At 45.6% G+C, this 12,357-nt stretch overlaps 1 protein-coding gene across 1 annotated transcript in view; it reads right to left on the bottom strand.

The window, feature by feature from the left end:
• The window catches only part of GPR107 (G protein-coupled receptor 107), a 206,719-nt gene that overhangs the window by 94,386 nt on the left and 99,976 nt on the right, over positions 1–12,357 (bottom strand). The window contains exon 6 of the mRNA XM_063936684.1: positions 11,745–12,025. Within this exon, the coding sequence (XP_063792754.1) occupies positions 11,745–12,025 (281 nt within the window). The remainder of the gene's footprint in view (positions 1–11,744; positions 12,026–12,357) is intronic.

Genomic DNA, 12,357 nt, shown 5'->3' on the forward strand with positions numbered 1-12,357 from the left:
TTTCTTCTTTAGAAATTGAACGGGCCCATCGTCTAGGTCCCTACAGAGACTCTAATAAACCCAGACCCCGGGCTGTAATCTTTAAATGCTTAAATTTTAGACAAAGACCTTATTTGGTCTACTGCAAAACTGAAAGGCCCTCTGCGATATGATGGTCAATGCCTTCTGGTTTTCCAGGACAACTCGGCAGAAGTGTTGAGGGCACGTAAAAGCATGTCACCCATTTGTTCTGAACTAAAAAAAGGATGGAATACGGTTCTCTTTTATATCCTTCTCGAATTTGCCTATTCACCCCACAACGCACGAAAGATTTCATGGATGTCATGGCTGCTCGAGCTTTCCTGAATAACGCACAACTTGCTGTCAATTCTCCCGAGATGGTTCAAAATGACTGATTGGTCCTGCTCTCTTCTCAGTTTTTCTTTTGATAGTCCCACGTTCAGCTCCTTTTAATGTCCACTTTTGTCTGATCTTTAATACAATGTTTCTGCATTGCATACATTTTGATGTTTAGATGTTAACCACCTTTGATCTGTGTGACCCTCGTCCATTATTGTCAGTTTCTCTGTTAATTTTTTTCACTTGTTTATTCTACTGTTCATGACATTTTGGACGACTCACATACATCAGACCTAGTCTAGTAGTTTGTCAGTGACAACTTTTTCTCTGTAATTTTCCTTCACTTTGCTATGTTTTTTTTTTTTTGTTTCTCTTGTTTTTATTCCTTAGGCTCCCTGTAGTGATACTTTCCTGTATTGTCCTGTGTTACCTCGAAAGGTTTATCGGATATATCAGAAGCTATCGATGCCCATGTCGTCCCCACTGTTCTTTTTGTGCTCTCATTAATCTTGAGGTTTGGAATGTTTTGTCTGTGTCCCTTCTGGAAGATATTAACCAAAGTGACCTTAGGGTCCATGGCAGACTAATCCTTTATCACAAATATTATGTCTTCTCATCTTCGGTTTTGTACATGGAATGTCAGGGGAATCCAGTCTCCGATAAAGCGGACACAAATTCTTACATATCTCAACTGAGGGCAGATATTACTTTCCTTCAAGAAACCCACCTGTCCCTCACTGAGCAGAACAAATTGAATATGTTGCATCACACTGGTCTGTTCTTCTTCTGGGTGGTAATCATGTGACCAGCGGTTAGGAGACCGACAGTCACATGACCTCCCCCAGCATCTTGACCCCTTCACTATCCCGATGGTCAGCATGCCTACCAACAGGGACTATGTCCACGACACCCATAGAGTGGGAACATAACCCGTGGCAACCGCAGGTCACCACCTAGGCCACAAGGGGCTGGCTGCACTCGCCCCACCTCGCCGGGATCCCGGCGCTCATATGTTGACCGCCGGTCAGCCATACTACACCCTCCTCTTCTTATTCTACAAAAGCACGTGATGTTGCCATTTTAATTTGTAAAGGTATTGCACACACTGTACATTCCACAGATATAGATCCACATGGTAGCTATAATGTGGCGGATGTTACTTTAGATGGCTCAAGGTACACTTTGTGTAATGTTTATGGCCCTAACAGTTATGATAGGAAATTAATCTTGCATCTAACCAACAAACTGTACCCTCTAGCAGATACTTCTGTTTTAGGTGAGGATTTTAATCTTGTAGTTTCTCCGATTTTAGATAGGAAATCATCCTCGACCATGCGCACTTTTAATCCAACTATTGGTTTGAATTATATGAGAACTCGACTAAGCTTATCGGACATATGGCGAGTGAGGAATCCGCTGTAACTGGACTATATGTATTACTCAGCAACACATAATACATTTTCCAGGTTAGATCATTTTTTTCTGTCCAACTCATTAAACCCTGTGGTCCAAGCAACTAATTTTGATCATGCCCCGGTATGGGTGGATATTCAGGGAAAGATTTTGTTAGGCACCTGCTCAAAATGGCGCTTTCCAGCGAAATTAGCATCATCCCTTAAATTTAAATCTATGTTGGATGCCTCCTGGGTTGAATCTGAATTTAATAATCAATCTCATAAAAACAATCCTAATTTGTTTTAGCAGACTGCTAAAGCGGTCTTGCGGGGGGACATGGTCTCTTATATGAAAAAAAAACTGCAGCCTTTCAGGCACTGAAAGCATCCCATTCACCACTTACCAGAGCTGCTTACGCTGAATGTAAATTTCCCTTTGATGAAATCATTACCCAGATTAACAGTCGGTACTTGCAATCGGGTAGGTTTCACTTCTTTCGTCAAGGCAATAAACCCAGTCGACTACTCTCAAATATGTTTAGTGGGGACAAAAACCATACTAATATTGAGGCGCTTAAAGATGACCACCTCGTTACTCATTTCAAGGGTGATAAAATAGCGGATATTTTCTACAAATACGATCAGAAGTTGTACTCACAAGAACCTATATCAGAACTCAAAAAGAATATGTTTTGGAAAGATATTTCTTTACCTCAGATTTCCACTGTGCAGACAGAAAGCTTACTACTTAAGTTTACAACAGAAGAAGTGGATCGTGCTATAAAATTGCTCAAGGCCTTAAAAGCGCCAGGCGCAGACGGTTTTAGCAGGGTGTCCTACCAGCTTCTACGGCCACGAATTGTGGACTCCTTGACTAGTTTTTTTTTATTCTATATTAGATGGTAATCCCCTCCCTGGGCATTTCAACTCAGCCACTGTAAAAGTATTGCCAGAACCTGGAAGAGACTTCGTTACCTTCCTCATATAGACCCATTTATTTACTTAATGTAGACTACAAACTTATCAAATTTTTAACGGAACATCTCAAACTCATTCTCCCATCAGTCATACATATTGATCAGACAGGGTTTATTTGGGGGCGTAGCTCTGTCTTGAATATTAGGAAGGTACTCACTGTCTTGCAATCTCAGCATGTCTTTCCGGTGGATGAGCCAAGGTTTCTCCTTTCAATTGAAGCTGAGAAAGCCATTGACTTGGTGACCTGGGATCATTTGTTTGAAACTCTAAAACGATTTGGTATTCCCTGTATATTTATTGACTTGATTACTTCCTTGTATTCTTCCCCTGCTACACAGGTATTAACTAACAGATACCTTTCACCTGCTTTTATTACCCAAAGAGGCACCAGACAGGGATGCCCTCTTTCCAAGCTCTTATTTACAATGGCTTTGGAGCCAATAGCAGTTGCGCTACAGAAGGCCTCAGCTTTTCAGGGTATTAAGATAGGGACGCAAGAATGCAAATTGTCCATATTCGCGGACGACATGTTGCTATTTATATAGAACCCGTCACAATCCATCCCAATTATACTACAAACTATAGACATCTTTAGCTCTTTTGCAGGATACCGAATTAATGTGGATAAATCTGAACTACTTTCACTTAATGCCCCCTCCCATTCAAGGCTATGCCCTCAGGTAAAAGTGTAATTTCTGTTATCTGTGTATTGTACCTTATCCTATGCTGTTCAATAAACAGCCCCCCCCCCCCCCCAAAAAAAAAAATACAACCAAACCCAAAAACAGGCTTTTATCACGATTTCTGCCCGATGGTCATTATCGGGCTATACAATTAGAACCTGTTTTTCTTGCTCGAAAAATTACCTGTTTTCTCAAGGAATCACGCAGGATCCCCAATAAGTACCCAAACCTTTGTTAGTACGTTATCAGGAGAATAAAAAATCCTTGATAAATGCCGGCTTATGGGGCTAATTGGATAGCTCCCGGTGGATCAGTTAACTGCGGTAATTAACCACAGCTAATTGGATACCGCCCTATGTTTTACAAAATATTTAAGAAAAAATTTAACAATTCGGAATGTATCAACATGGATAAAAACTTGGAAAACTTGTGAATAAAAGTTGACAAACATTCAAACATAGGGCGGTATACAAATTATATATTTATTACCAGTTCTTTATATCACGCTCAATCTCCTTTCTAAAGAGATCCCCATTATCGCGCACATTGCACCCATAGTAATCCGGTTTAGCTGCGTAAAGTGTTAGGGTGTCTCGCTATCCTGGGGGTAGCGAGATGAAAATAAGAATTTACTCACCGGTAATTCTATTTCTCGTAGTCCGTAGTGGATGCTGGGAACTCCGTAAGGACCATGGGGATAGCGGGCTCCGAAGGAGGCTGGGCACTCTAGAAAGATTTATGACTACCTGGTGTGCACTGGCTCCTCCCACTATGACCCTCCTCCAAGCCTCAGTTAGGACACCGTGCCCGGACGAGCAGACATAATAAGGAAGGATTTAGAATCCCGGGTAAGACTCTTACCAGCCACACCAATCACACCGTACAACTCGTGATACTATATCCAGTTTGACAGTATGAAAACAACCGAGCCTCTCAACAGATGGCTCAACAATAACCCTTTAGTTAACAATAACTATTTACAAGTATTGCAGACAATCCGCACTTGGGATGGGCGCCCAGCATCCACTACGGACTACGAGAAATAGAATTACCGGTGAGTAAATTCTTATTTTCTCTAACGTCCTAGTGGATGCTGGGAACTCCGTAAGGACCATGGGGATTATACCAAAGCTCCCAAACGGGCGGGAGAGTGCGGATGACTCTGTAGCACCGAATGAGAGAACTCCAGGTCCTCCTCAGCCAGGGTATCAAATTTGTAGAATTTTGCAAACGTATTTGCCCCTGACCAAGTAGCTGCTCGGCAAAGTTGTAAAGCCGAGACCCCTCGGGCAGCCGCCCAAGATGAGCCCACCTTCCATGTGGAATGGGCCTTTACAGATTTTGGCTGTGGTATGCCTGCCACAGAATGTGCAAGCTGAATTGTACTACAAATCCAGCGAGCAATAGACTGCTTAGAAGCAGGAGCACCCAGCTTGTTGGGTGCATACAGGATAAACAGCGAGTCAGATTTTCTGACTCCAGCCGTCCTGGAAACATATATTTTCAGGGCCCTGACAACGTCTAGCAACTTGGAGTCCTCCAATTCACTAGTAGCCGCCGGCACCACAATAGGCTGGTTCAGGTGAAACGCTGACACCACCTTAGGGAGAAATTGGGGACAAGTCCTCAACTCTGCCCTATCCATATGGAAAATCAGATAAGGGCTTTTACATGATAAAGCCGCCAATTCTGACACTCGCCTGGCTGAAGCCAAGGCTAATAACATGACCACTTTCCACGTGAGATATTTCAGATCCACGGTTTTAAGTGGCTCAAACCAATGTGATTTTAAGAAACTCAACATCACGTTGAGATCCCAAGGTGCCACTGGAGGCACAAACGGGGGCTGAATATGCAGCACTCCTTTTACAAAAGTCTGAACTTCAGGTACTGAAGCTAGTTATTTTTGAAAGAAAATCGACAGAGCCGAGATCTGTACTTTAATGGAGCCTAGTTTTAGGCCCATATCCACTCCTGCTTGCAGGAAATGCAGAAATCGACCTAGTTGAAATTCCTCTGTTGGGGCCTTATTGGCCTCGCACCATGCAACATATTTTCGCCATATACGGTGATAATGCGTTGCCGTAACATCTTTCCTGGCCTTAATAAGCGTAGGAATGACTTCTTCTGGAATACCCTTTTCCTTCAGGATCCGGTGTTCAACCGCCATGCCGTCAAACGCAGCCGCGGTAAGTCTTGGAACAGACAGGGCCCCTGCTGTAGCAGGTCCTGTCTGAGCGGTAGAGGCCACGGGTCCTCTGAGAGCATCTCTTGAAGTTCCGGGTACCACGCTCGCCTTGGCCAATCCGGAACCACGAGAATTGTGTTTACTCCTCGCTTTCTTATTATTCTCAATACCTTTGGTATAAGAGGCAGAGGAGGGAACACATAAACCGACTGGTACACCCACGGTGTCACTAGAGCGTCCACAGCTATCGCCTGAGGGTCCCTTGACCTGGCGCAATATCTTTTTAACTTTTTGTTGAGGCGGGACGCCATCATGTCCACCTGTGGTTTTTCCCAACGGTTTACCAGCATCTGGAAGACTTCTGGATGAAGTCCCCACTCTCCCGGGTGGAGGTCGTGTCTGCTGAGGAAGTCTGCTTCCCAGTTGTCCACTCCCGGAATGAACACTGCTGACAGTGCTAGTACATGATTCTCCGCCCATTGGAGAATTCTTGTGGCTTCTGCCATCGCCATCCTGCTTCTTGTGCCGCCCTGTCGATTTACATGGGCGACTGCCGTGATGTTGTCTGACTGGATCAGCACCGGCTGGTGTAGGAGCAGGGATTTTGCTTGACTTAGGGCATTGTAGATGGCCCTTAGTTCCAGAATATTTATGTGAAGGGAAGTCTCCTGACTCGACCATAGTCCTTGGAAGTTTCTTCCCTGTGTGACTGCCCCCCAGCCTCGAAGGCTGGCATCCGTGGTCACCAGGACCCAGTCCTGTATGCCGAACCTGCGGCCCTCTAGAAGATGGGCACTCTGCAGCCACCACAGTAGAGACACCCTGGTTCTTGGAGACAGGGTTATTAATCGATGCATCTGAAGATGCGATCCGGACCACTGGTCCAACAGGTCCCACTGAAAGATTCTGGCATGGAACCTGCCGAAGGGAATTGCTTCGTAAGAAGCCACCATCTTTCCCAGGACCCGCGTGCAGCGATGCACTGATACCTGTTTTGGTTTCAGGAGGTCTCTGACTAGAGATGACAACTCCCTGGCTTTCTCCTCCGGGAGAAACACTTTTCTCTGGACTGTATCCAGAATCATACCCAGGAACAGTAGCCGTGTCGTCGGAACCAGCTGTGACTTTGGGATATTCAGAATCCAGCCGTGCTGGTGTAGCACTTCCTGAGATAGTGCTACTCCCACCAACAACTGTTCCTTGGACATCGCTTTTATTAGGAGATCGTCCAAGTACGGGATAATTAAAACTCCCTTTCTTCGAAGGAGTATCATCATTTCCGCCATAACCTTGGTAAATACCCTCGGTGCCGTGGACAGTCCAAACGGCAGCGTCTGGAATTGGTAATGGCAATCCTGTACCACAAATCTGAGGTACTCCTGGTGAGGATGGTAAATGGGGACATGCAAGTAAGCATCCTTGATGTCCAGGGATACCATGTAATCCCCCTCGTCCAGGCTTGCAATAACCGCCCTGAGCGATTCCATCTTGAACTTGAATTTCTTTATGTATGTGTTCAAGGATTTCAAATTTAGAATGGGTCTCACCGAACCGTCCGGTTTCGGTACCACAAATAGTGTGGAATAATAACCCCGGCCTTGTTGAAGTAGGGGTACCTTGATTATCACCTGCTGGGAATACAGCTTGTGAATTGCCGCTAGCACCGCCTCCCTGTCTGAGGGAGCAATCGGCAAGGCAGATTTTAGGAACCGGTGGGGTGGGGACGCCTCGAATTCCAGCTTGTACCCCTGAGATACTATTTGCAGGATCCAGGGATCCACCTGTGAGCGAACCCACTGATCGCTGAAATTTTTGAGGCGACCCCCCACCGTACCTGGCTCCGCCTGTGGAGCCCCACCGTCATGCGGCGGACTTGGAAGAAGAAGCGGGGGAGGACTTTTGCTCCTGGGAACCTGCTGTTTGTTGCAGCCTTTTTCCCCTACCTCTGCCTCTGGACAGAAAAGACCCGCCTTTTCCACGCCTGTTTTTCTGGGTCCGTAAGGACTGAACCTGATAAAACGGCGCCTTCTTAGGCTGTGAGGGGACATGGGGTAAAAATGCTGACTTCCCAGCCGTTGCTGTGGAAACTAGGTCCGAGAGACCATCCCCAAATAATTCCTCACCCTTATATGGTAACACTTCCATGTGCTTTTTTGAATCTGCATCTCCTGTCCACTGGCGAGTCCATAAGCCTCTCCTAGCAGAAATGGACAATGCACTTACTTTAGATGCCAGTCGGCAGATTTCCCTCTGTGCATCTCTCATATATAAGACTGAGTCTTTTATATGGTCTATGGTTAACAGGATCGTGTCTCTGTCTAATGTGTCAATATTTTCTGACAGTTTATCTGACCAAGCAGCGGCAGCACTGCACATCCAAGCTGACGCAATAGCTGGCCTAAGTATAATGCCTGTGTGTGTATATATATACAGACTTCAGGATCGCCTCCTGCTTTCTATCAGCAGGTTCCTTGAGGGCGGCCGTATCCGGAGACGGTAGTGCCACCTTTTTAGACAAACGTGTGAGCGCTTTATCCACTCTAGGGGGTGTTTCCCAACGTGACCTATCCTCTGGCGGGAAAGGGAACGCCATTAGTACCTTCTTAGGAATTACCAATTTTTTATCAGGGAAAGCCCACGCCTCTTCACACACTTCATTTAATTCATCTGATGGGGGAAAAACTACGGGTAGTTTTTTCTCTCCAAACATAATACCCTTTTTAGTGGTACCTGTAGTTATATCAGAAATGTTTAACACCTCTTTCATTGCCTCAATCATGCAGTGAATGGCCTTAGTGGGCATCAGGTTTGACTCATCGTCGTCGACACTAGTGTCAGTATCAGTGTCGACATCTGGGTCTGCTTGAGGTAGCGGGCGTTTTAGAGCCCCTGACGACCCATGCGACGCCTGGGCAGGCACGAGCTGAGAAGTCGGCTGTCCCACATTAGGCATGTCGTCGATTTTCTTATATAAGGAGTCTATACGTGCACTCATTACTTTCCATAAGCCCATCCACTCAGGTGTCTGCCCCGCAGGGGGTGACATCCCTTCTAAAGGCATCTGCTCTGCCTCCACATCATTATCCTCATCAAATATGTCGACACAGCCGTACCGACACACCGCACACACACAAGGAATGCTCCGAATGAGGACAGGACCCACAAAAGCCCTTTGGGGGGACAGAGTGAGAGTATGCCAGCACACACCAGAGCGCTATATAATGCAGGGACTAACTGAGTTATGTCCCCTATAGCTGCTTTTTATATTATATATATATATTGCGCCCAAATTTAGTGCCCCCCCTCTCTGTTTTTACCCTGTTCTGTAGTGTAGACTGCAGGGGAGAGCCAGGGAGCTTCCTTCCAGCGGATCTGTGAAGGAGAAATGGCGCCAGTGTGTCTGAGGGAGATAGCTCCGCCCCTTTTCCGCGGCCTATTCTCCCGCTTTTTTCTGGATTCTGGCAGGGGTATTTACCACATATATAGCCTCTGGGGCTATATATTGTGGTATTTTTGCCAGCCAAGGTGTTTTTATTGCTGCTCAGGGCGCCCCCCCCCAAGCGCCCTGCACCCTCAGTGACCGGAGTGTGAAGTGTGCATGAGGAGCAATGGCGCACAGCTGCAGTGCTGTGCGCTACCTTGGTGAAGACTGATGTCTTCTGCCGCCGTTTTTCCGGACCTCTTCTTGCTTCTGGCTCTGTAAGGGGGACGGCGGCGCGGCTCCGGGACCGAACACCAAGGACTGGGCCTGCGGTCGATCCCTCTAGAGCTAATGGTGTCCAGTAGCCTAAGAAGCCCAATCCGGCTGCAAGCAGGCGAGTTCGCTTCTTCTCCCCTTAGTCCCTCGCTGCAGTGAGCCTGTTGCCAGCAGGTCTCACTGAAAATAAAAAACCTAAAACTATACTTTCTTTCTAAGGGCTCAGGAGAGCCCCTAGTGTGCATCCAACCTCGGCCGGGCACGAAATCTAACTGAGGCTTGGAGGAGGGTCATAGTGGGAGGAGCCAGTGCACACCAGGTAGTCCTAAATCTTTCTAGAGTGCCCAGCCTCCTTCGGAGCCCGCTATCCCCATGGTCCTTACGGAGTTCCCAGCATCCACTAGGACGTTAGAGAAATGACGATACCATGCCCGCCAGCAAAAACAGAACAGGTGTGGAAAGGGGCGGAAAGAATTGAATACCGCCCTCAGATTCAGACACGCAAGTGCAATTTATAAATATAAACTACAAATGGGAACATTCAATACAAATTCAAGACTAATCAATAAGTACATTCATGAAATGCAGCCTTAACGGAGCCTTGGGAATTCACCAGAAATATTCTGAAATGTATTGACTATAATATAAAACCCTCTTGTTCAGGATTATTTGGTTCATTGCAACCCGCGTAATCACTGACTGAGATCAGCTGTATAAATGGTGGCACTTCCTCTTTAAAGCTACTTCCTGATCTAAAGAGCAGCTACAGATGTGTACTCATACATTATTGATGCAGTCGTGTCAATCACTCACTCTCTGAGCACCAGGTCCTGTCTGACTATTCTAGCACCAGGCGTGTTTGTGGAGTCTTTGTTACCTGAAAAATAAGTCTTCAGCACAATGCGGTGCCAATAGGACACACCAGAGAATGATCTGAATAATCGGATATGCAACAAATATCTGTGTGCAGCCAAGTCTGAATCTGTATACTAATTGCTTTGATGCAGCAGCCGTGGCTTTCTTCCATGCCAGATCCATTGTGCTACATATACAGACTCAGATGCACACAGATATACCAGCATGGCATACCAAAGTAACCAGCACAGCCTCCTGGTGCATCGCCATTAGGACTAAGATGCATCTTTGGGTAAAAAGACGCAAAAAACACACCAGACACTAGTATAGTCGCAGAGGACTTGGCGACTCACTCACACCAGGCGTCTCGTGTCGTAGGAGGGAACATCTGTAATGCGATTCTGTTACGAAAAATATGGTGATTCCGTTACCTCAAATTACAGCCTGGAGTAAAAACGATCGTTTCATCGCCTTTTAAAAAAATCAGCTTTTAAATTGAATTTTGAGATAAGGGTCCGGATGTAATGAAGTTTGAGTTGGTCGAAGGTTCCCACCCTAACTCGGACATTTTTTTTTTAAAGCCACAATCATTTATAAAGGCATGGTTTTGCCTTGTACTTGACTGCCGCTTTAAAAAAAAAATCCCTGTTTGTCCAGGAAACCGCACCTTCGGCCAACTCAGACTTCACTACACCTGGACCCATATCTCAAGATTTACATAATCAAATTTTTTTACCTTTATCGGTAACTGAATCACCTTTACTGTTGTACATTTTAGTTTAATGGAGAATTATTTATGACTGGAAAATAACATATTTCTATTATATTAACCCTGATATTGAAATATTATGCAATAACTTAATCAAACACCTATATTTTCATAGCAATTGAAGCCTGCCCATAATATTGTTTTCATTCAGTTAACACTGATAGTTTAAAGAGCTCTAATATGTAGTACAAGATCACAAATCAAAATTATTTTCCCCTACTAGAAAAATAGGTTCCGGTATGAAAGGTCGACCATGTTATGGTCGACAGTCATTAGGTCGACCACTATTGGTCGACATTGACATGGTCGACATGGACACATGGTCGACACATGAAAATGGTCGACACATGAAAAGGTCGACATGAGTTTAACTTTTTTTTGGTGTCGTTTTTTTCGTAAAGTGACTGGGAACCCCAATTAGTGCACCGCGTTCGCTCGCCATGCTTCGGGCATGGTGCCTTCGCTCCGCTACCGCTTCGCTCGGCACAGATTACCGTTCCAATCGTAGTCCACGTGGATCGTAAAGTATGGAAAAGTTCCCCAAAAGAAAAAAAAAGTTAAAAAACGCATGTCGACCTTTTCATGTGTCGACCATTTTCATGTGTCGACCATGTGTCCATGTCGACCATATCAATGTCGACCAATAGTGGTCGACCTAATGACTGTCGACCATGTGAACGGATACCGAAAAATACAGCACTTCAACTGATTAATAATGACAACATCTTGTACCTGTTTTGACGCTATTGTGTTTTAGGCTCTATGTTCATATTTTTATGGAATTGCGCAATTTGTAATTGTCTGTCACGGCAGTAATATCAGAAACATTAAATCCAATTACCTCTTGATCCGACTTTTTAGGTTTCCCCTCGGCCTTTACATCCACCACTTGATTCCCGTCATCCTTGGCCGGCGGCTTCCCGTCATCCTTGGCCGGCGGCTTCACGTCATCCTTGGCCGGCGGCTTCACGTCATCCTTGGCCGGCGGCTTCACGTCATCCTTGGCCGGCGGCTTCACGTCATCCTTGGCCGGCGGCTTCACGTCATCCTTGGCCGGCGGCTTTCCGTCATCCTTCTCAGGCGGCTTCCCGTCAGACTTTGCTATTGGCTCCGGATTCACCTCTATAACATAAGCAAAAGATACAGAAGTACAATAAATCAGTATAACTATATGTACAATTGGCATTCATCTTTTAAAAGCCTTCGTTCTTCTGTTTTGCAGAAATAAAAGGTGAATACCAGAGGCTCTAGCGTTATGATCCGAGGTTGTGCTAAGTATTATTTTAGGGAAGAAAGGGAATTTGGTAAAAATAGGATTTTAATTACCTACCGGTAAATCCTTTTCTCGTAGTCAGTAGAGGATGCTGGGGTCCACATTAGTACCATGGGGTATAGACGGGTCCACTAGGAGCCACTGGCACTTTAAGAGTTTGAGAGTGTGGGCTGGCTCCTCC

The sequence above is a fragment of the Pseudophryne corroboree genome, chromosome 8 (assembly GCF_028390025.1).
Source record: "Pseudophryne corroboree isolate aPseCor3 chromosome 8, aPseCor3.hap2, whole genome shotgun sequence".
In the NCBI taxonomy this organism is placed as follows: domain Eukaryota; kingdom Metazoa; phylum Chordata; class Amphibia; order Anura; family Myobatrachidae; genus Pseudophryne; species Pseudophryne corroboree.